Genomic DNA, 24,946 nt, shown 5'->3' with positions numbered 1-24,946 from the left:
ATTATTATTTGTAGTCCTGCTCTAATCAGGTTTAAACTTACATTATTTCTCACTCCTAGACCCCCAAAGGAAAATCTGAAAAACATTCATCCAGTGAGCAAGAACCAGACAGTGCTTCAAGCTCTGAAGAAGAAGAAGAAGAAAATTCTGACAGTGACCAGGTGAGTCTTCAAATACTCTACACAACTTATTTTAAAATATTCACTATTAAAAGGGTTTAAAAAAAAAAAACAGTACAACTAAAATGTAGCTCCTGGATAAGTTTTATGTTTTACCTGCTCTAGGATGTTGTTTTGCACTTTAATCGTTGCTAAATATTAAATGTCGTATGGCACAAGCTTATTTATTTTAATACATTAAATTAGACAATTAGGTAAAATAAACATTCTTCTTAAGTAAAATAAAATCTAAAACTATTTGTATTTTTATAAAATAACCACTGACATTGTTGGTGAGGGGGTAAATAAACAAAACCAAATTAAAGTCAACTAATGTACATTTTCTGAGCAAATGACAAATAACTATGATGAATAGCTCCATTTTGGGGAGGAGTTGGTCAGATTCTCGAAGTGAGTTATCAAGAGGATGGGCAGGGCTGCACTGCAAAATCCACTTTTGGAATAAGGGGGATACGTCTTGTTGTGTCTCACGGATGCCCAGAAAGTGAAAGGGAAAGTTGCGGTAAGACCAGGGCATTGAGAAATCTAGCAACTTCCAAAAATGATAGGTTGCATGTTAAGCAACCTTTCAAGACTGACGTGGTTTACTGGGGACCTGGTTTAAATTTAGAAACTTTCAAAAGCTTAGTTAGGGGGTGCATCCTCAATGCAAAGTGGACTGGTTTCTCACCTTCCTTCCTTTATTCACAACACTTTATTCACAACACAGGCAAAGTGGCGGAGAAGTGGGTTAATTATTCAATCGGAATGTCCTCAGAAATTCCCTTCACCCTCTTATTCTAGGATGTGATCCTCCAGGCTTGTAACTCTGGCAGTTAAATTAGAGGTCACTTTCTGCAGTTGTCTCAGACACCAGTAGACGAGCGTGGATATCATCTACATCCTCCTCTATGGCCGTTATTCTGCTTGTTAAAAACGCCAAGTCCTACTTCACCTACAACGTTTCGGACTGAAAATTGAGCGGAGGTCCCTTAAAAAATATTGATATCGGATTCGGTGAATTGGTACTACAAAACTTGCTATATTAAATTTTTATTATACTTGATTTAACATTGGCAGCCATATTTCTGTCATGGTGCATGACACATTCTGGCTATACAGATGTTTATGGAAACCTCAATATCTAATAGCTAAGGATGATCCCAGCTACTTGGACCTAAAACTGATTTCTACAGTATATTGCAAGGTACATATACATTTATAAATATTTAGCCTAATGCAATGCGCAAGAACATAAGTTTAACTTTTAGGGTCAATTGTAATAAAAAAAGTTTGGAGTCTTATTTTTATTTTTTTTTCTCTTTGAGGGTATCTAGGTGAGTATAGTGTGCATTGAGACCATTTCAAGTTTGAGACGTCTATTTTTATTTATAAGGGTGACAATAGAGGTTCTCATCCCCTGGTTTGTTGTTAATCTGCTACTGCTTGTAGATCCTCCTGTGTGTGATTAAAGTTCAGTTAATAGAGCAGGAGGTAAGAACTTCTAAAGAAAACGTGCTGTGCTTCTAAGATGGTGAATCCGTTATTTCATGAAGGATGCGTGAGTCATAGCAGTGGGAGGTGTAGCTTGGGATGCATAAACATAGTTATGTAACTCCTAAATGGCAGAGGAATGGGCATGATCTATACACAAAAACTGCTTCATTAAATTAAAGTTGTTGAGCTTAATTCCCCCTTTATTCACGCCTCACAAATACATGCTTGTTCAATGTATGGTATTAGGTATATAGTATAGTATAGGATATTCAAAATCCTTAAAAGTAACTGCTCCATGTTAATAACAAGTGCATTTTACACATTGGTGTAGTTCCTTTATATTTATTATGTTATTATTTAAATAGTGCTGTCCATTACTTGTAAGATGCTGGAGCCTCACATTATATTGAACGTGAGAATTATGAAGTGTTGAATTTTATCAATTATATGCTTCCAACTTTATGGCCACTTTAAGAATTTGACCGCTCTCCCTGCTGTTCCCACTTTACTGAATTAGAATATTTTGATAAAGCCACATTGTCTTGATCAGAAATCAAATTAATTGCAGTATTTACAATGATACGTCTTGGTCATGTGGCCATTAGAATTTTTCATATAGCCTAAATTTATTATGAGTAGGTGGTATAACTTAATATCATGTTGAGTTTACAGAACTCTTTTCATTTGATTTATTTTACCTTTAATCTAGTGCAGTATTATAGTGTATATGTATAATATGTATGCATATTTACCATGGTGTCTGCCATTACGAAGATGTTTATTAATTGATATTCTACCCATCAGGATTTTACTCCAGAGAAGAGTGCAACACGACCCCAGAGGAAGCCAACAGCTACGGGGCGGAAGAGCAAGGTCTGAAGTCTTGATTCATTTCTGGGTAGTATGGACTACTCTTTTTCATAATTTTGAGCAAGTGTGTGAATTTATTCTAAAAATGTTTTTGTTTTTTTACTATTTTGTCAGGTAGTGGCAGATTCTGGATCGGACTCAAAATCAGATTCTGAAGTTGAGGAGAAGAAACAGAAATCATCCTCCTCTTCTTCTGATTCGGACACTCCAGTAAAGAAGGCTCCAAGAGGCCGTCGTCCAGGTAGGCTGAAGGCCATGAATAGTGGCTTCAGTGAAGTTTTTATATAAGGTTGGTTCATGATACCAATGTTGCTCTTTTTTGTGTCTATTATAGCAGAGAAATCGGCACCAAAACCTCGGAACCGTGGACGAAAAACACCTCCCCCAGCCAGCACAAGCAGTGAAAGGTAAATGTTTGGTGGTCGGCTAAAACCTGTAGTATATTTAAAAGTCTGGTCCCTAAATTCCAAATTTCTTTTTGGAAATTTGGCTTATTTAATTTGGCTCAATTCTGCATTTTTTTATTTTTTTTTATATATACATTTTTTTAAATATCTAACCAAATTTCAACTAGATGGATACTTGTGATTTTCAAATTAATGTCACTGCTTCATTAATTTCAAAATCGCTCAACTGAATGGCAGCCAAATTGTAACTTTTTGAATTTTCTTTTAAAATAAAATGTTTAAAAGGTTTTGGGAAGTATTTAGCGTTGGGGTATCTCTCATAGGGTTAAGGGGATTTTGAGTAGCAATAGGTCTGTATCAGGGGAATTGGAACAACCATAAAAAGAAAATTTCACTGTGAATACCTGAAACATCCATGTTATGTGGAGCTTCAACTGGTTTCATCTGATAACATAAAACACAGTCAAATAGAATTGTAAATTCATTTGGATTTTCAACTTTGCTTTTTGTGAATAGTTAAATAATTCGAAACCGCTGAATTGTGACAATATAAAATGACTTTTTATTTAGCTCAAATGACTTGAATCACATTATTGGATATACCTGCTTGTTAATACAAATGGCTAAACCACATATGTTATGATGGTACCATAACATACAAAACCGGAATCAAATTTTCCATCACCATAGTCTCTAGTTTTCGTATAGAATGGTCCGCTTTAATGTGAGGCTGTTCTGTGGATAGACACTCTGTTAATCATTAAGGTGAGATTAAATTAGCTAGATTTCCAGCTGATAAGCCACAAATAAAACACTCTGCATAATGGTTTTACTGAATTATCATTGGTCAACCGTTGAAGTTGGATACTTGAGCAGAAAATCTTGGGGAATTAGTAGGCATATTTTTCACCCAAACTGGACTTGCCACTGGAATTGCCACTTGATCGGGCAAATCTCAATTTGTGCTGCAACATTCTTATTGTAGGTTTAGAATGTTGGCATGCATACATGGCTGGAATGTCTACAGGAACTGCATGATGCCATCTAGTTGGCATGCACTACATTTCTTACAGTTTTAACAGCATATTGTTGCCACAAATAATTCAGGTTTTTCTGGACTGACCCATTTTGTCTATAGTGACAGCTCACCAGATCGAGTTAGTGAATGGAAAAAGAGGGACGAAGAAAGGCTCAATGCACTGGAAGAACGTAGGCGAAAGGAGCAAGAGGATCAGTTGCGCCGATTACGTGAAGAGGAAAAAGAGGAAGATGAAAAAAAGAAAAAACAGAAGTTAGAAAAAGAGGACAAAAGTGCTGACAGCGACAGCAGTGAAAGTGGTAAAGAAGATGCTAAGCAAGAAAAGCAAGAAAAAAGGTCTATTATATCTTCTGATTCTGAAAAAGAAGACAAATCCCGCAAAGAATCAAAGCTTGATTCGGGAGAGAATAAGAAAGGAAACAAGAAGAGGGACCATTCAGTATCTGATTCAGACAGTGATAAGAAGGTTAGTGTATTGCTTGTCTTACAGAATCTACGCATGTATATGTGTAAATTGGACATCTCGCAAAAAAAATATGGTCTACTACAGTCAGTGGCGTACACACAACCCATGGGGCCCCAGTGCGAAAACTGATCTGTGGGCCCCCCCCGCGCTTACTCTGCGCGGGCTGGGGCCGCAACATATGGCGGGCGGGCACCTGGTCGCAGGGCTGCGACCCGTGCGACCGCGGTATGTACGCCAGTGCATGCATAAACACATACACTTAAAGGACCACTACAGACACCCAGATCAAATCAGCTCAATGAAGTGGTCTGGGTGCCAGGTCTCTCTAGTTTTAACCCTGCAGCTGAAAACAGCAGTTTCAGAGAAACTGCTATGTTTCACTGAGGGTTAATCCATCTCTAGTGGCTGTCTCATTGACAGCCGCTAGAGGATTTTCTGCGATTCTCACTGTGAAAATCACAGTGAGAAGACGCTGAACGTCCATAGGAAAGCATTGAGTAATGCTTTCCTATATGGGCGGTTTGAATGCGCGCGTGGCTCTTGCCACGCATGTGCATTCGGAGCCGAGAGGCGGATCGGGACGGAGAGATCCCCAGCGCCAAGGGAGCCCGGCGCTGGAGAAAGGTAAGTGCTTTAGACACACACACACACACTCTCATGAACAGACGCACACATTTACTGACAGACACACACTCAGTGACAGACGCACACAAACATACTCAGTAACAGACACACACACTAACACTAACACACTCTAAAACTAACACACTCACTAACACACACTCACTAACACACACTCACTAACACACACTCACTAACACACACTCACTAACACACACTCACTAACACACACTCACTAACACACACTCACTAACACACACTCACTAACACACACTCACTAACACACACTCGCTAACACACACTCGCTAACACACACTCGCTAACACACACTCGCTAACACACACTCGCTAACACACACTCGCTAACACACACTCGCTAACACACACTCGCTAACACACACTCGCTAACACACACTCGCTAACACACACTCGCTAACACACACTCGCTAACACACACTCGCTAACACACACTCGCTAACACACACTCGCTAACACACACTCGCTAACACACACTCGCTAACACACACTCGCTAACACACACTCGCTAACACACACTCGCTAACACACACTCACTCACACACACTCACTCACACACACTCACTCACACTCACTCACACACACTCACTCACACACACTCACTCACACACACTCACTCACACTCACTCACACTCACTCACTAACACACACACAAACTAACACTAACACACTCACTAACACACTCACTAATACACTCACACACTCACACACTCACTCACACACTCACTCACACACTCACACACTCACACACTCACACACTCACACTAACACACTCACTCACACACTCACTCACACACTCACTCACACACTCACACACTCACTCACACACTCACTCACACACTCACTCACACACTCACTCACTCACTCACTCACTCACTCACACACTCACACACTCACTCACACACACACACACACTCACACACACACTCACACACTCACTCACACACACGTTTTTTCTGTTTTTTTTTTTTTATTTAATCCCCCCAGCCTCCTTACCTGTGGGAGAGCTGGGGGGATTCCCTGGGGTCCAGTGGTGTTGCTGGCCCTGCTGTCACCCGGCTGGCGGGCGCGCGAGGGAGCACTGTCCCCTGGGTGCTCCCTCTTCAGCTCCCTCGCGCGCCGCGTACTGATACCGGAGCCGGAAGATGACGTCATCTTCCGGCTCCGGTTTCAGTGCGGTGCGCGAGGGAGCTGAAGAGGGAGCACCCAGGGGACAGTGCTCCCTCGCGCGCCCGCCAGCCGGGTGACAGCAGGGCCAGCCTCGGGGGGCCCGGAGGTGGCCGGCTCCTGGGCCCCCCAGCAGAAGAGGCTGGCCCTGTGGGTACAAACCGGGTCGCAGGGGCGGCCGGGCCCCCTGGTGGGCCGGGCCCTGTCGCAGCCGCGACCCCTGCGACCCTGGTATGTACGCCACTGACTACAGTGTTCTAGTGTTTTTGTTTTTTTTATTTATCTTTATACTAAAGTAAATAGAAAGAATAGAGTAGAACTTATGTAATTTTATGTAAATTTGCACAGCTATTTACCAGAATCAAGTGAATTCTATACATTGACGCATTGAATAAACATGGAGTTTCATTTTTATTTTTTTGTTTGGTTGTATTTTTTTATGAAATGGAGCTTCCCTTTTGTATTTGGTTTATATATTTAGTAACTTAAACCTTTAGTTTCTCATGATAACATTTGTGCTAAATCCCGTTATGGTTTTCTCAAAGTGTTTTGACACTGGGGGCATGCTTGTAAAACCTTTGAAGGATGACGCCCTGTTGTACACTTGGATTTTGGACGTATGTGACTCAGTGCCTTTGCTGTGCACAACTGTCATTGAAAAGTGTGCAGGGTATTGTTGCATTTTTTTTTTTTTTTTTACAATGCTATTGTGTTTTGATTTTTAGGTAAAGAAATCTGTAAAAAGGTCACGGATTTCAGAACCAGCAAGGAAACCAATTCGGAAGGAAAAACGTGGAGACCGTCCAAGAGGAAGGTAGGTTACATAGGACACGTATAATGCCTACGAAGACGGAAGTGTATTTCTATAGTCATTTCGTAAAACAATTTATTTGATTTTCAGACCTCCTAAGACTGATAAAGGAAAGAAGAAATCTGAGATAATTAGTGACCGCAAAACAGAGAGAAAAGGTAAATTACATGATTTAAAAAGAACATTCTGTCAAGATGAAAATGTGACAGTCCTATAAGGATTTTGTGTTTATTTTTATTTTTTAAACTCCATCTTTAGCTGGCAGTATAAAAACAATACAACGTTGACAAAACGAAAACATATAGAAGGAGCCATAATGAAAGTAATAAGATCAGTTACAAATAAGGTACTACAACCCTCAGAACCACTAATGGTGGCATCATTACTGGGGGCGTTGTTCCCCAGTAATGGTGCCTGGTGCCAATTGTAAAATTGAAGCAGGGTTTACAACACCCGGCTTATGCAGAGCTGCAGAAGTTAGATGTTGCTCTTGCCACTCATTCATTGGCTCAGTGTCGGCTGTCCTCTCTGAGCCAGTGAATGAGAATGTGTGCATTTAAAATTGCACTGAATAGATATAATGCAGCCCGGAAGTCTTCTACAGGGCTTGTTGATGACACCCCATGATGGGAGTGGAGGTACACCTCCAGCAACAAACGGTTTAAATTCTTTGTGCCACATTTTTTTTTTTTTTTTTTTATTCTTTATTTTTGATGTGCAAGAGATAACAAGCATACTTGTAATGCCACGACGGCTGTTACGGGCTATTTGAATACAAGCATAGTTAAACAGTTACGTGGCATTTAAAGAAAAGGCACAATTTTATAGAGTTTATATTGCAAGCTGAATATAAGCTAAATAAGTATGTCCAATGTGGTGGGTCATGTTGGGTCATGTTAAGGACCGCCAGCTTGAGACATTAAACATGTGTTGCTTCTTGGATATGTAAGAGTTGGCTTTACAAGGAGGTCAGGTTTGCTTAATTATACAGGAATAAACAATGAGAACATATTGAACAGAAACTTAGTATGAGTATCCAGTCTAGCTATACTATTCCTTAGGCTCAGATAAATGGACATGTCACATGTTAACTGTTCACTAAGTGTTGCTGCTGGATTGTGGAAGATTGACAGGGGGAAACTAGGGATTAAGGGCGATTTGCAGAAAATTGATTAGATGAAGGGCCCTATGCACATGTGTACAGGCTTGTAAACGATGCCATTGTATGCTGAAAGAATAAAGCCACTAAGCTTTGCAAAGATCGGGTGTACATTTCTGACCTCTATGTTGGTTGCCAGAGGGGGGACACATAGAATGCAAATTAAAATTAAAACTGGGGTCATGTTGAGATCAAGACCGGAATAATAAAATGAAAAGTAAGTGATTAGCCTGGATGTATGCTCTGGTCGGGTGAAAACAGTTCTCTCAACCAATGCCCGTGATGATCAGACTGGGTGCAAGCTTGTGCAGCAGGGTCTGTTCATCTCCCATGTCGCCGTGCCGTATGATAACAGCCTCTGGTGTAGCCAGGACCCAGTTCCTCACGTCCACGAGCCACCTTTGCTGTCCTTGGAGGAAGGTTTCAGAGTCTCGGGCGACTGTGTCGCAGCCTGGAGTGTGGACTTAGGGTGGTGCTGTGGACCCTCTGGGTTTTCCGCTCAGGAGGGAGGCATCGGCCGGAGCTTTTTCCGGAGGTTGCGCCATGGGTGCAGGCATAGTAGGTGGCTTTCGCCTATTCTCCCAGTTGCTCCAATACCGCTGGCACATAGTGTTGAATCTCTACTGAAGTCTGCTTCCCAGTTGCAGGCAGGTTTGTGCAGTATTGCCGTCGGCCATTTTGGGGGGACGCCGTGTTTAGGCTGCTTTCACTGGTGTCTCTCAGGAGCGTTCTAGAGGTAAGTACCCGCTTAGTGGGGGCCGGGATAACCCCCGCCGGCCCAGAGGGGAGTACGAGGCTCAGACTAGCCACAAGGGTAAAAGCCGGTCACCTCGAACGTGGAGATCGTCCGCTTCTCCTGCCAGGGCAGCACCAGGCCGCTTTAGGTTTTAGGCCGCAGCTGCCTGGTGGGTTTATAGTACACTGCTAGGTCACTCCGGTGATGCGGGATATGGTTAGTCGTTTGCAGATTGTCTGTGTTGGGGTATTGTGTGTGTGTGTGTCGTCCCCCCCCCCCCCCTTTTTTTTTTTCTTCTCATGGCCTACAGAACAACCAGTTTGTTATACTTTTTTTTTTTTTTTTTTTTTTTACTTCTTTATTTTATTTGTGCTTGGCGTGAACAATCATGTTTGCACTGCTACGATAGCTGGTGCAAGCAGGTACGGAAACCTACATTAACCTACATTAAAATGGGTATGGCATTAAAATACATAGTACAGTTTTTTTTGTTTTTTTTTATATTCAGGATGGGAAACATGTTAGAGGTTAAACATTGAATCATGGTTGCACAAAAGATCCGCCTGTCTCAATATTTAGTAATCCAGTAAACTGGTCAATCATGCAGCCTATGGGATTAACATGCTAGCTGGACATAGCTGAGACTTGCTTGGTACATAAGGTCATATCACTGCACTATCTGAGCATATTATTAGCATTTTGCGTCAAGCGCTAACAGATTGTATACATGCAGTACAGTTATTTGTCTGAGTAGGTTAATTGTAAATCTGTTTAGACATATTAGCTAAATTAACAGGCTGGAGAGATGGAAGTGCAGGCTAAAACTGAAATCATAATTAATATAGATTGAGTGAGAGAGACAGGTTTGCTAGGCAAGATGGCATGGTTAGTGTTGCTTGGAAAAAAAAAAAAAAAAAGAGGGAAAATTTATGCCACCATGGTTAAAGAACCCTGGGTCCCCGGACAGAGCCTCTCCTCCCTGAGGAGAGGTGGACGTGATCCTGATTGTGGTTATTCAGAAGGCAGAAAGTAGGCAGCCCCAGTCCCTGTGCAGAGAGCAGCCAACTCCCATCACTGGCAGGTCACAGTTCTGTGTTTCTCAGCTCCATCTGTGAATAATTAAGCTGTGGTGTAGCTTGTCGGGCGGTATCAGTCGGTTGCGGTTGGGAGCTGGGTATGTGTGAGGTCTTCATAGTGAACCGCAGCCGTCGTGTGTGTGTGGGGCTCGGCCTGAGTACCCTTGGAGCCGCTTTGCCAGTCAGCTGGTCTCCGCTCAAGGTCCTCGGTGTCGATTGGAGCACTCCAGGTCTGGTCTCAGGTGAGGTAGGTTGCTCAAATGATTTCTCTTTGAGTAGCCCGCAGTGAGCGCCAAGAGCCCCAAGGAGGGGCCTCTTCCTCCATAGCGTGCCGGTCAGGCCCAGCCGCCATCTTAGGTGAAGTCTCTGCTCGGGTAAGAGCCCCAGGGTAGGCCGGGATGATTCCCACCGGCCCAAAGGGGGGGAAGCAGGGCCATCACCCCACTGAGTTAGGGGACCCCCATGCTGCAGCCAGGCAGGATAGCAGGGCGGCGGCCGTCCACCCTACTCACCACCTGGATAGGCTTGACTAGGCCTCAGTCTTAGGGTTCCGTGTTCCCCCCCCCAAAAGGGGGCCCAGAATCAGGTCGCTGATTGTTCTCCAGTACTGGCACTTCTCAGTGCAGTTGCCTGTCGTGACTCAGCTCCAGAAGTTGCGTTTTTGGGACCAAATTGCCTGAACATAGCAGGAGCTATAGTGCCATGCGTCTGCTCTGCTTGGCGGTCCGGCCCCGCCCCCCATTGTCCCCCTTTTAAAACACTTTTAAATCAAATTTTGTCAGGAGCTCAATCTTACTGCGACCTTCCAGGATGGCGTCCAAGCCCCGCCCCCCTTTGTGCCACATTTTACAGAAAAATGCTGATTACACAGACTCCAGGCACCGTGGCCACTTCAAATCACTGGAGTAATATTTTGTAAGATAAATCAGCAGTATAGACTTTAGGGTCTGATCACCTTTCAGCTCAATGTATAGTCTAAATCTGATCACAGGAACCCAAAGATAATCAAGAACAGTAGCTACAGCAGTCTGAGGACAAGAATGATGTAATGTTAGTCGGCCAGGGTACAAAGTGAAAATCAGAAAATCAAGAACTTAAGTATACCAAACAGGGTTATTCAGATCCAGTAAACCTGTACACTACATGTAAAATGTCACTGGACTGTGGTTTACATAAGGCATAGAGATTAAATTAGAGGTTGAAGACTTGGACCTCAATCCAAAAGGATGCAAACTGGAGTTCTCAGCACTAATGCAAGTTTCTGTTGAAGCTGTTTGTGATGCCTGCTCTAACAGAACACTACCCTGTTATCTTAATTTCATGCAGTTAAACAGGTATTTCAGTTTTTTAATTTTTCATCTGATTATGTATATTTGTCTTTGTAGAACCAACAGTGGAGGATAAACTTCAGAAGTTGCACAGTGAGATCAAGTTCGCCTTGAAAGTGGATAGTCCTGTGAGTGTTACGCAGACCTCCCTAGTGATATACGTAGAATTTCTCACTGACTCTGACCCGTTAATTACTTAGTCTAATACCACATTTATTTTACTAATCTTTTTTTTTATTTATTTATTTATTTGCAAACACACTATCCCTAAAAAAAGGAAAAATCCTGAATATATATATATATATATATATATATATATATAAAATTTTTGTACACTATCCCTAAATTTTTTTTTTAAATTTATATATATATACACACACACACACACACACACACACACACACACACACACACACACACACACACACACAATTTTTGTACATTGTGTATCAGTTGTACACAATACTCTAGATATAGCACTGTGGGACTCATGGCACTATTTTATGTTGATTGATGCTTCCTGCCCTAACCTTACATCCAAGTTCTTGAAATGTTGACAATATTAATAATCGTAATCTTGTACCATATAAAGGACATACAGAAATGCCTGAATTCTCTGGATGAACTTGGTAGTCTCCAACTGACCTCTCATATCCTTCAAAAGAACACTGACGTGGTGACAACACTGAAGAAGGTGAGTGAAGTTTGTGTCCAATGCTGGAAAACATTAGTTTGTGCTTCTTCCTTCAGTTGTTGTAACTAATTCACATGTTTATCCTTCTGCTACTTACTAGATACGTAGATACAAGGCCAATCAAAGTGTTATGGACAAGGCTGCTGAAGTATACAGTCGAATCAAAGCACGTATTTTGGGTCCAAAACCTGAATCTCAGCAGAAAGCGTCTGAGAAGGACATCAGTCAAGACAAAGAAGAGGAAAAACTGAGCGAGAAGCCTGCAGATGGTAACCTACTATTCAACACTATTTTATCTGAAAATCCATCTGCAATGAATTAGCTTGCCTTTATTTCCCAATTTGTCCCCCTCTCCCCTCCGCCATACAAGCTAGTTGTGCTTATTTATATAGATATATATTATTACCCGTCAACATTGTGGACCAGTCAAATTTAATATTATATTTGTAAAACAGATTCAGCTGCACCTGTAAATGGAGATTCTGAGACCCAGGCAACAAATGAAAGTGGTGACAAACAGAGCGATCAGAACCCAGACAGCAAGACTGCAGACCAGGAAAAAGAACAAAATCAGTGAGTAAAAGAACTTAGTTTGTGTTTGTTTTTTTGTTTTTTTTAAATCCATTCAGGGCATATTAAACAAAGAAATGACTTTTGTTAAAACATTTTATAAACCTCCCAAATATGATCTCATTTGATATGGTGATAGTTATAGTGGGAACTACTGTTTCACATCTCTTTTTAGTATAACCAAACAATTTGTGGAATGAATTGGCCTTTCAACGAATTTCTTCGAAGAATATCCAAAGAATGAACTGTGGGCATAAGGTTTGCTAGTTCTTTTTGGAATATTTTTGTATTTCCTTTGAATATGCCTTCTATTCTATTTTCTCAACTTCTTGTTTAGTTCCCCCTCTCTTCTTGAGATTATCCATCATATATAGGTTCATCTGGTCAGTGGTGTTTTTTTTTGTTTTTTTGTTTTTTGTTTGTTGAAGGGACATTATAGGTTCAGGAGCACAAACCTGTATTCCTGACCCTATAGTGTTAAAAACACCATCTAGCCCCCATTGCTTTCTTAAATATAGTAAAATCATACATTTATTGAAGTCTACAACTGCTGTCTCTGCTCCTGATCTGCCTGCTTGGCTGACCTAATCAGAAGTTATTTATTTTAGTCAAACACAATGCTTTCCCATAGGATTGGCTGAGATTGTCATTGAGGCAGATTATGGGCGGGGGAGGGGATAAATGTAAAAATAAAAAAAGAAATGTTACCTCTGCACTGTACAATCTGTCTTGTTCCTGAGATATCACCCCAGCCTCTTTCCCAAAAATGTTAGGGACCCCCAGGGAGACACCATTCAACAAAAATGAACTTCTTTAGGTGGGCAGGTGGGCTCTAGCCATGCAATCTGGTGATCTGGTGTCTTCCGATGTTCTCTCTCACTTTCAACCATTCACAAAGGAGATGTTTAAGCTCAGGAACTGTAGACCGAGGAAGGCAAAAGCCTTCTGGTGGGGCAATATCCAGGGCCCTGAACTTGGTGATATCAGCGTGAGGTAGCATTGTTATGGTCTTGTCCTTGTGACAAGCCAGCATCTTAAGTGTGCCCCCAGGTAAAACTGATTTAATCCGCTCAGAGTAGGTGAGCTAGGGGCTTACATGCTCTTCTTACAGTTGTAGGGCAGAGGTCCTGCTAAACCTGCATGGTAGTGGTTCCATGGGCAATACCTCAATCTCTGCTCCTTTAAAGGACCGCCTCCATTGTAGAGTAGTCGTGGAATCACACAACCATGTCTCTTGTACAGTGATAAGGGCCCTATCAATCTGCTACATGTCTTATTGTAGCTCTAGCAGAGGATGGAAGATGCTTATAACGGTAAATTATACCTCCTCACCTGCAGTTCTGGCAGGCCCCACAGTCACAGATTATTCCTGTGCGACCTATTTGATAGGTTCTCCAGGGCACCTGCCACCTCCTCAACCCTGGATCTCATGGCTAAGGTGAAATCTAGCATAGCGTTATGGGCCTCTACTATGCCATCCACGTGCATCTCCAGCTCTGTAGTCCTCTGGCCCAGCGCATGGATCTCCTCCTTAATTTCCCTGGAGCTGCAGGCAATCTCCTGGGCCAGGAACACCTTCATCTCTCCCATCTGCTGCAGGAAGTGAGCAGTGTTTTAAGATCAGCATATAGTAGGGCTTCAGTCTTCTACTCGAAGCCTCGTTTGGGCATCTGATGCTCCATTCGGGAGCCATCTTACATGGCTGCCTGTGCTCTCCTGGTTGTGAAGAAGAGAGCAACTGTGCAGTCTCAGGACCATGATTTCTTATGTGATGGCATGGCTGAGATACGAATAGTGACGATTTTATTGAGAAACGGGTAGTACAGTGGGTATCTGCTGATTATGTAACTTTTGGCAGTATTTCATGCTGCTGAAACAAGGCCTTAGTGATGTGCTTTATTTATTTTTTTGCTTTTTTTTTTTTTTTTTTTTTTTTTACACCTACTGCAACCTATTTTCATACACTTTCTATACTTTGATCCCTTAGTACCTATTTTGAGTATATATGTAAACAATGTAAACAAAAATGGAAACAGAATGCAACGTAGACCAGCTAAAATTAGTATGCCACTTAACCAATTTCCATTTTAAATGTGTAGACCAACAAATGTTACCTAAAATAAGAAAAACCACATCACAAAACTTTTAAAAACTTTTTTTAAATCACTGTTTAGTAGATATAACCCCAATGAAAACATGCATGCATTTAATTATGCACTTAAGCATTGAGGATATGTAAAAACAAACCGCTTGAAAGTGCTGAAGATGTCGTCTAAAGCCTTTGCAAACCCCTCCCTTATAACCCAGCCCAGAATTTTTGTGGCTGTCCAATCACAGACTTCCCAATACTGCTCAATGAGAAGTCTTTGCAAGGCAGGTGCTCTGAGCATTTGTCTGACTCTTGAGTTTAGCTAACTAACCAGGAAGTAAGAGGACCGGATTTATTATTTGGAAACAGGAAGATGTTACAAAGTTAATAAATGAAAGTGCCAATTTCTCTTGAAATCTGTACTTTGTAAAATGAAATAGAGGACAATGCTGAAGTGCTTCAGGGGTCTGGAGAATACAATATAAATTACAAAAATCACTGAGTTAAGTAGATATATTCCACATTAAAACTTGCATGCATTTTTCTTTGGAGTTCTATCTAAAAACCGCTTGCAAAAAGCTTGTTACATGCTTCACAATCATGCAACGTAAATGCACTGCCTGCACACATCATATGGTGACGACCACATGCCTGGATGGAACAAGTGTACCTACAGGGACCATTTATACACGCAAAGGCTACATCTATATCAACATGAATTTTCAACTTTAGAATATTAAATGTATGATTTCATTGAAAGACAGGAAAGTTAGTAATTTTTAAATAATTGTCTAGTTCTATGGTCATCAGAAACCCAACCATATCCCATACATAAACTTTAACTTTACATAGACTGAAGTTTAAAAAAAGAAAATTCTGATCCTTAAATTTCTTTTTCACAGTGATGATCGTACTGCTGATCTCCCAGAAGAACCCAGTGACCCAGGTCCGATTCCTATGGAGACTCCTGCCAGTTGAGGGGCTGTGCCCCACTTCATTCCCCTCCGTTAGTGCTGCACTATTGTCATCAGAAGTCCAAAATAAGGGGTGCAGCTACTGTGACCTCCAGTGCTCCTAGTGCTTTTCATTTGATTATCTTATGTTTTTATTTGTTATTCCTAGTTGATTTCTTGTGTCATGAAATGATTATAAAGGGTTTTATAGATAAAAAGAAAACTGTGTATACTGTCTTCATTGGGAGCTCGTAAATTTTTTTACATCTTGTAGGTTGGTGCGATGGCTATACTAAACCTGTATCCGTTATTCATTGTGTATTTGTTAAATTGACTTTCTTAGTCTGTATTTATAGAAATGAAGTGCAATAAAATAACTAATGGAAAGACGGTGGACTTACCATGTGAGGTGATCTTGCACTCTTTCATGTAAAATGAAGACTAAATCCAATTTCGCAATGGGGGATTTATGCTCATGATGTGGAAGATGTAAGGTCCTAAAGACTAATTTCAGGGAAATGGCAAGAAAACCTGCAAGATAGCCGTATTTTCTAAGATACTACCAGTGCCGCATGCTAGAGTGGAAAGGCAGCTGGAAATCAGAAAGGTTAAAGCAGGGGTGCCAAAAAAAATAGATCAAGATGTAAAACTACAACTCCTGTGATGCTTTGCATGCCATAGTTTTAAAAGTTTTATTGGCATCTAACTTTTGAACACCTCTGGGTTAAATGAACACTCCATGCACCATAACCAGCTACAGTGGACATGGTGCCAGCTGTTTCCTGAAACTTTCCCAGGATAAATATTAAAACCTATAAATAGCAATTGGGTGTGTAGTTATAATTTATTAGGACAAATGTATATATTTATGTTAAAGGCACACTATAGTCACCAGAACAACTACAGCTTATTGAATTTGTTCTGGTGAATAGAATCATTACCTTCAGGCTTTTTGCTGTAAACACTGTCTTTTCAGAGAAAATGCAGTGTTTACATTACAGCCTAGTGATAACGTCACTGGCCACTCCTCAGATGGCTGTTAGAGAGCCTTCCTGGGTCATGGCTGCCTAAAATGCATCCAAACATTCAGTATCTCCTCCCTCTGCATGCAGACACTGAACTTTCCTCAGAGATTCATTGATTCAATTCATCTCTATGAGGAGATGCTGACTGGCCAGGGCTGTGTTTGTTTGAATCATGCTGACTCTGCCCCTGATCTGCCTCCTTGTCAGTCTCAGCCAATTCTATGGGGAAGCACTGTGATTGGATCAGGCTACCACTTCTGATGATGTCAGCAGACTGCATGTTTTTCTGAGGCAAACAGCATGCAGAGTTACAGCTTCAGGCTTGAATACAATAAGATTTTGCTATATTTATGGAGGCATGAGGGGCCCAGGGAGGCTAGATGGTGATTTTAACATTATAGGGTCAGGAATACATATTTGTGTTTCTGACCCTATAGTGATCCTTTAATATCACTGTAGCGGAGAGCCGATCTTGCACAGCTATTCTCCACTAGAGATTCCAGTGAGGCTCAGGAACAAGGTGATGTTAAGTCCACAGGCAAGGTTTCCAGCAGGTAAAGTAATACAGCAGTATCCCCATCGCAATCCCAATAACTGGACGACACACAGTTTCAGGAGTAGTCTGACAAGCTTTATTCCACAGTTCCTTATAAAGCCCTCTCCCATGCAAGGGAGGAGGTTCTATCACTTAAGACATTATCCAATCTCTAAGTAGTAACCTCCCACAGATCTCCTCCCCTCCTCTAGCATCATAATCCCCTTATTGTGTACACAGTTTTCCCCGAGTTTTGGATGTACCCTAAATACTTGGGGTACATCCACAAATCCAACATCCCCAGATAGCTCTATTCTGGGGGACCAACATACTTAAAAATTAGCCCATTCGGATGAATGGTTCGTGAGATATGGGGTTCCAAAGATTTGACCGACCGCATGGGTAAAGTATCCGAAAACAGTTCCATGCATTTTGGCCCTGCGGTCGGTCACAAACAAGGGAATGAAAACAGGCGAATTGCCTGTGTTATAGAGCCTGGAGAGGGTTTGAATGAATTCCCTTGTTTATGGGGCTCTTTCTACCGAACGGCGGGTCATTCGGTAGTTTCCATACGAATTTCTGGAAGTATGGAGGTCTCAGCGGTGTTTGCCTAGTCAAGTGTCCGATTTTAGTTCCAGACACTCGACGGCAAAACACCGCTGTTCGGTAGTTTAAGATGGCCGCCGCCACGTGTTTGTTTCCCGAATGGCGGCCACCCAGAGGACAAAGACCACACTGCACTGATTGCCAATTACCTGTTTGCAACATTGTTGCAAACGGTAATTGGAGGCACACTCATTCCTGGGTGGTCTGGTTGTTCGGTAGTATCATTCCCTTGTTTTATTTGAATGATTCTACCGAACAACTAGAGGAATACAATTCTTTACATACATTTAACTGTCATTATACCCGGATACCATGCTTTCTATACATGTACATACACATTAAACCAGCCATATGACCAAATACACTTATTCTCATACATGTCGTGGGACAGCCCGGTACCAATCCGCTACACTGCTCCCCCTTGCCCACAAGCCGGCATACACAGTCTGATCCAACACGGATCGGCTTGGGGATGTCCGGGGGCTCACGGATCATTTCTCTAAGTCAGTTTGTCTTGACAACCCGTCAGCATTTCCATTCTGCTTACCCGGCCGGTACTGGATATTAAAGTCAAAAGGCTGTAGCGCCAAACTCCAGCGCAGCAGCCTGGCGTTGTCTCCAGCCACCCGGTTCAGCCAGACTAACGGGTTGTGATCCGTGAGCAAGGAAAAGGGCTGTCCATATAAATAGGGTTGTAGCTTCTTTAGGGCCCACACCACAGCCAGGCATTCCTTTTCGATGGCGGCGTAGCTTACTTCTCGAGGTAACAGTTTGCGACTGATGTAAGCCACTGGATGTTCCCCGCCATCGGCCCCGACTTGACTCAGTACTGCCCCCAATCCAAACATAGAAGCGTCTGTGTGAACAAGAAAACGTTTAGTTGGATTGGGAGCTGCCAAGACAGGGGCATTTATCAGTGCATTTTTCAATTGTTGGAATGCCTGCTCACACTCCGGGGTCCAGTTTACTTGGCGGGGAAGGTTCTTACGGGTCAGGTCAGTGAGGGGTTTGGCCAGGGCGCTATAATTGGGAACAAACTTCCGGTAATACCCTGCTGTCCCTAGAAACGCTAAAACCTGGGTCTTAGTCCTAGGGGTGGGCCACTGGGCTACAGCCTCTACTTTGGCGGGTTCGGGTTTTTGTTTACCGCACCCTACTCTATGTCCCAGGTATTGTACCTCAGCCATGCCGATACTACACTTGGCCGGCTTCAAGGTCAGACCTGCTTCCCTTATCCTATCTAGTACAGCTCCGATGTGAGCTAAGTGTTCCTGCCACGTATTGCTAAAAATAGCAATATCGTCCAGGTAGGCACATGTATAGTCCTGGAATCCATCTAGGAGTCGATCCACCATCCTTTGGAAGGTGGCTGGGGCGTTTTTCATCCCAAATGGCATGACCTTAAACTGGTACAAGCCAAATGGGGTGACAAAGGCCGACTTCGGGATGGCGTCTGGGGCCAGGGGGATTTGCCAATACCCTTTACACAAGTCAATAGTGGTGAGGTATTGGCCCCTGGCCATTCTGTCCAGTAACTCGTCTATCCGGGGCATCGGATAGGCGTCAGATACAGTCTTCTCGTTCAATCTCCTATAGTCCACGCAGAAGCGGGTCGTACCGTCTCGCTTTGGTACGAGGACTACAGGAGATGCCCAAGGACTGTCTGAGGGTTCAATCACCCCCAGTTGGAGCATTTTGTCGATCTCCTTACGCATGTTTGCCCGTACCGCTTCTGGAATGCGGTATGGCGTCTGGCGCATGGGTAGTTGCCCTGGGGTCTCGACCCGGTGAGTTGCCAGAGGCGTGTATCCAGGTACATTAGAGAACGTGTCGCGTTTCTCTTCCAATAGTTGCTGTACCTCGATCCGCTCCTGTGGGCTCAGCCGATCTCCCAGCGTAACCTCCCCTAAATCTCCGGACAGCTGCCCATCCCCCAGCAAATCGGGGAGGGGTAAGCTGTCAAACTCTTCCGTGTTAGGGGCACAGATGGCGGTTACCTCCTCAGTACGCTCGTGGTAGGGCTTCAGCATGTTCACATGGAGCATGCGTCGCCCCCCAGTCCCTGTGCAGGGGCCGATAATATAGGTGGTATCGCATCTTTGCTCCACCACCTTATATGGGCCCTGCCAGGCGGCCTGTAACTTATCATGTCGGACAGGTTTTAAAATTAGTACCTTCTGCCCGACCTGAAAGCTACGGTCCCTGGCTCCCCGATCATACCATGTACGCTGGCGGGTCTGGGCCTCCTGAAGGTTTTCCCGTACCGTCTTGGTCAACGCTTCTAGGCGGTCCCGAAAGGCCAACACATATGGTAGGATGGGAGTGCCATCTGTGCTCCGGTCTCCCTCCCAATGCTCTCTAATAAGATCCAATGGGCCTCGGACCCTCCTTCCAAACAATAATTCAAACTGGGAGAACCCTGTGGATTCCTGCGGCAAATAGGAGGTGCGGCAGGAATCGTTCCCAGTCCTTGTGGGTCTCTGCGAAGGTTCGGAGCATCTGCTTCAAGGTACCATTGAATCGTTCGCAGAGCCCGTTCGTCTGGGGGTGGTAAGGGGCGCTGATAATAGGCTTAATGCCACAGATCCTCCAGAGGTGTTGGGTGAATTCTGCGGTAAACTGGGTACCCTGATCCGAGATAATCTCCCTGGGTAATCCCAACCCGGGAGAATATCCGCATGAGGGCATCCGCGACCGTCTCAGCGTGGATGTTGGTCAGAGCCACTGCCTCTGGATACCTGGTGGCATAATCTACGACCGTTAAAATATACCGTTTTCCTGACGGGCTAACTTTATTGAGGGGGCCTATCAGATCCACCGCTATTCGGCTAAAAGGTTCCTCTATTATGGGTAAGGGGTGAAGTTTAGCCTTCCTGCGATCCCCCCTTTTTCCCACTCTCTGGCAGGTATCGCAAGTCGTGCAATATCTGCGTACTTCCTGGCTAATCCCTGGCCAGAAGAAACTCTGGGTTAGTCTGTACCTGGTGCGACTAACCCCTAGATGTCCGGATAGCGGAATATCATGCGCTATCCGGAGTAATTCAGCCCGGTACCGCTGTGGTACCACTAATTGTCTCCTCGCTATCGGGTCTAACCCCGTAATCTGTTTGGTTGTTTCCCTGTATAAAAGTTGTTTATCCCAGATAAACTTCTCTCCCTCCGCCCCGGGGGAACCCGTGCCAACCTTGTCCCTATACACCTGAAGCGTGGGGTCTGTTGCGACTTCAGCTACAAATTCATTAGGTGGAGCCCAGGGGACACATTCTAGAGGGGGGGTAGGGTTGCTTACCTGGACCTCCGGCAGTGTGTTGTGGTCCTGGGTGCGGGCCTGTTGTCGGGTGACTACAGGGTTGACCTCTCCTGTGGTGGGTGACTGGGGCTCAAAAGCAGAAGTGAGCCTCCCCAGATCGTTCCCCAATAAAACCTCCGCCGGTAAATGTGGCATCAACCCCACCTCCACTTCCCCTGCCCCCGCTCCCCAATGTAAATGTACCCTTGCTGTAGGTAGCCGGTACACTGCTCCCCCAGCTACCCGGACGGCAACAGTTTTGTTCAGTTTTGCCTGATCTGAAATCAGGTGGCTCTGTACCAAAGTGATGGTGGCTCCCGAATCTCGTAATCCCCGGACTGCTGTACCATTCAGATATACCGTCTGTCGATGGTGCCGTAGATTATCCACATTGGCCTGGACCGGATCTGCCTCGTGCAGTACCTCCCATTGTTCCACAGTAGTAATGGGGACTGCGGAACCATATGGGGTGGTGACTAGGTCCTGGTAGTGGTGGGCTGCGGCCGCCCTGGGTGGAGGTGGGCCTGGACGAATCCAGGTGGAACGGTCCCGTAGCTGTGGGCATTCCCTTTTATAATGTCCCCACTTCTGGCAGTGATGACAGGGGCCAGCGGTGGGTTGTCGGAACCGGGGCTGTGCAGCGGGTGGTGGAGGTGGTGGTAGCGGTCTCGGTGGAGCTGGGGTGTAGTTGTTTCCCCCGAATGTTTTAAAGGTTGCTTTTGGAGCTGCAGGTTTTTGTGACCTGCGTGCATCCAGGTAGTCATCCGCTTTCCTAGCCGCCTCGGTAAGGGAAGTAGGGTTTCTGTCCCTTACCCATTCCTGGACCTCATTGGTTACTCCCTCATAGAACTGCTCCATCAGCAACATTTGTATTACATCCTCCATAGAACGTGCCTTGCTAGCTTGCACCCACCCGAGCGCTGCCCCCTGTAATCGGCATGCCCACTCTGCGTGCGAGTCCTTCTCTGTTTTCTTTAGATCCCGGAACCTCCGCCGGTATGCCTCGGGTGTTATAGCATACCTGGCGAGTATAATTTCTTTCACTTTACTGTAATTCCTTATTTCGTCATTAGGTACAGTCCGATATGCCTCTGCTGCCCTCCCGGTTAACCTTCCGGCCAAAATAGGTACCCAGTCCTCTGCGTTAATTTTATGCAGTGCACACAGTCTTTCAAAGTCTTGCAGGAAAGCGTCTATATCTTCCTCTGCCTCCACATATGTTTTAAAAGCCTGGTATGGTATTTTAGGCTTACCTTCCTGTGGCACATTAATTGCAGAGCTTTGTTCTGGTGCCTGTGTCCTTAGGATGAATTCTTGTACCTCGGCCATTGTCCTGGTAACAATTTCTGTTGGGGGGTTTTCCCCATAAAAGGATAGCCTGAACTGAACCTGCCTCTGGAATTCCGATCCTTGTGGTGTTCCTCCCGGCTCCCTCTGTGCCGGAACTGAATCGCCCTCCATTCTGTACTCTGCCATGAGTTCTGTAACAAGTACTGCTTTCTTCTTATTGCTGGCTTGTATACCCCTTGCCTCTAGGAGGTCCTTTAGCGTGGAGCGTTTTAGCGCAGAAAAATCAATCTCCATCCGTACTCCATTTACGCTTGTTCCTCTGTGAGTTTGGATCCCAGCGCTGCCAACCAATGTAGCGGAGAGCCGATCTTGCACAGCTATTCTCCACTAGAGATTCCAGTGAGGCTCAGGAACAAGGTGATGTTAAGTCCACAGGCAAGGTTTCCAGCAGGTAAAGTAATACAGCAGTATCCCCATCGCAATCCCAATAACTGGACGACACACAGTTTCAGGAGTAGTCTGACAAGCTTTATTCCACAGTTCCTTATAAAGCCCTCTCCCATGCAAGGGAGGAGGTTCTATCACTTAAGACATTATCCAATCTCTAAGTAGTAACCTCCCACAGATCTCCTCCCCTCCTCTAGCATCATAATCCCCTTATTGTGTACACAGTTTTCCCCGAGTTTTGGATGTACCCTAAATACTTGGGGTACATCCACAAATCCAACATCCCCAGATAGCTCTATTCTGGGGGACCAACATACTTAAAATTAGCCCATTCGGATGAATGGTTCGTGAGATATGGGGTTCCAAAGATTTGACCGACCGCATGGGGAAAGTATCCGAAAACAGTTCCATGCATTTTGGCCCTGCGGTCGGTCACAAACAAGGGAATGAAAACAGGCGAATTGCCTGTGTTATAGAGCCTGGAGAGGGTTTGAATGAATTCCCTTGTTTATGGGGCTCTTTCTACCGAACGGCGGGTCATTCGGTAGTTTCCATACGAATTTCTGGAAGTATGGAGGTCTCAGCGGTGTTTGCCTAGTCAAGTGTCCGATTTTAGTTCCAGACACTCGACGGCAAAACACCGCTGTTCGGTAGTTTAAGATGGCCGCCGCCACGTGTTTGTTTCCCGAATGGCGGCCACCCAGAGGACAAAGACCACACTGCACTGATTGCCAATTACCTGTTTGCAACATTGTTGCAAACGGTAATTGGAGGCACACTCATTCCTGGGTGGTCTGGTTGTTCGGTAGTTTCATTCCCTTGTTTTATTTGAATGATTCTACCGAACAACTAGAGGAATACAATTCTTTACATACATTTAACTGTCATTATACCCGGATACCATGCTTTCTATACATGTACATACACATTAAACCAGCCATATGACCAAATACACTTATTCTCATACATGTCGTGGGACAGCCCGGTACCAATCCGCTACAATCACAATAAAATATTACCCAATCATGACATAATAAAAAGAATACCAATAGTAGTTCTGTACAATAAGATGATGCTTGCATTCTTTATTATGCGTTAAAAAATATTTATATAGAACATTGTGTAACACCATACAGTAACAAAATGTGTGCATAAATCAATACATTTACAAATGAATAGGTGCTCTATAAGCTTCATGGCCACATCAAGACAGAAAAAGGACTGCAGCATCCCTTTGAGCGGTGAGCATGAGTCTGGATCCCACTGTTTTCTTTGCTAGAATCACTGGTTCTTCAGGGTAATAGGTCTTGGAAACCAAACTTCAACCAGTTTATTCTATGAGACTTCCTCAGGGAGAACTGCATGTTTGAGACTCCCACTCTCCACTGTTGTATGTTCCCTCTGTTGGTAAGAAATCAGAAATCCATTTGCTGTGTGTACCACCAAAACCATGGCCACCATATGTACGTCAAAATGTGTGCGTGCCACATTCCACTTCCAGGTTCAATCTTACTCCAGCCCAGAGTGCAGAATATAATTATTTCCATGGTAACCAATGTTTAATATAGGCACACTGTGATGTGCAACAAATTTAAAATAGGATGCACTTTCATCCATTAATGTATTACAACATAAACATAGCTATATCGATCCCATTAAGACGGCTTGTATTCCCAATCTCTTTGCTTGACCCACTTCAGTCTAGATTCTGCACTTGTCTCTCTGTCGATACAGCCCTGACAAAAGTATCCAATTATTTAACTGCTGCTAAATCCACTGGTCACTAATCTCTTCTAATTCTCCTTGATCTTTCTGCTGCTTTCAACACAGTTTATCAACAACAACTTCTCCTTATCCTTCGTACTCTCATTCATAAGACTCTGCTTTTTTTCCTCCTACCTCTTCCAGCGCTCTTTAAGTGTTTCCTTTTTCTGGCTCTTCCGCAACTCTGCACCCTCTCTTTATTGTTTTTCCCCAATGTTGTCTTCGGTCCCCAACTCTACTCAATTTCTAGTGCCTCCCTTGGTATACTTATCAGCTCCTTTTGCTTCCTTTACCAATACTATGCAGATGACACA

The 24,946-nt window shown here is 43.8% G+C and overlaps 1 protein-coding gene across 1 annotated transcript in view; it reads left to right on the top strand.

Moving 5' to 3' along the window:
• Positions 1-15,899, top strand: part of HDGFL2 (HDGF like 2) — a 42,855-nt gene extending 26,956 nt beyond the window's left edge. The window contains exons 5-16 of the mRNA XM_063455642.1: positions 60-161; positions 2,460-2,528; positions 2,640-2,766; positions 2,860-2,932; positions 4,071-4,437; positions 6,986-7,074; positions 7,162-7,229; positions 11,428-11,498; positions 11,963-12,064; positions 12,165-12,333; positions 12,520-12,637; positions 15,626-15,899. Coding sequence (XP_063311712.1) covers positions 60-161; positions 2,460-2,528; positions 2,640-2,766; positions 2,860-2,932; positions 4,071-4,437; positions 6,986-7,074; positions 7,162-7,229; positions 11,428-11,498; positions 11,963-12,064; positions 12,165-12,333; positions 12,520-12,637; positions 15,626-15,701 — 1,431 coding nt within the window. The 3' untranslated portion in view covers positions 15,702-15,899. The remainder of the gene's footprint in view (positions 1-59; positions 162-2,459; positions 2,529-2,639; positions 2,767-2,859; positions 2,933-4,070; positions 4,438-6,985; positions 7,075-7,161; positions 7,230-11,427; positions 11,499-11,962; positions 12,065-12,164; positions 12,334-12,519; positions 12,638-15,625) is intronic.
• Positions 15,900-24,946: the final 9,047 nt, after the last annotated feature.

Source organism: Pelobates fuscus, chromosome 5 (assembly GCF_036172605.1).
Source record: "Pelobates fuscus isolate aPelFus1 chromosome 5, aPelFus1.pri, whole genome shotgun sequence".
In the NCBI taxonomy this organism is placed as follows: domain Eukaryota; kingdom Metazoa; phylum Chordata; class Amphibia; order Anura; family Pelobatidae; genus Pelobates; species Pelobates fuscus.
Note: the sequence above shows the minus strand (reverse complement) of the source record. Positions and strands in the feature narration are given on the sequence as shown.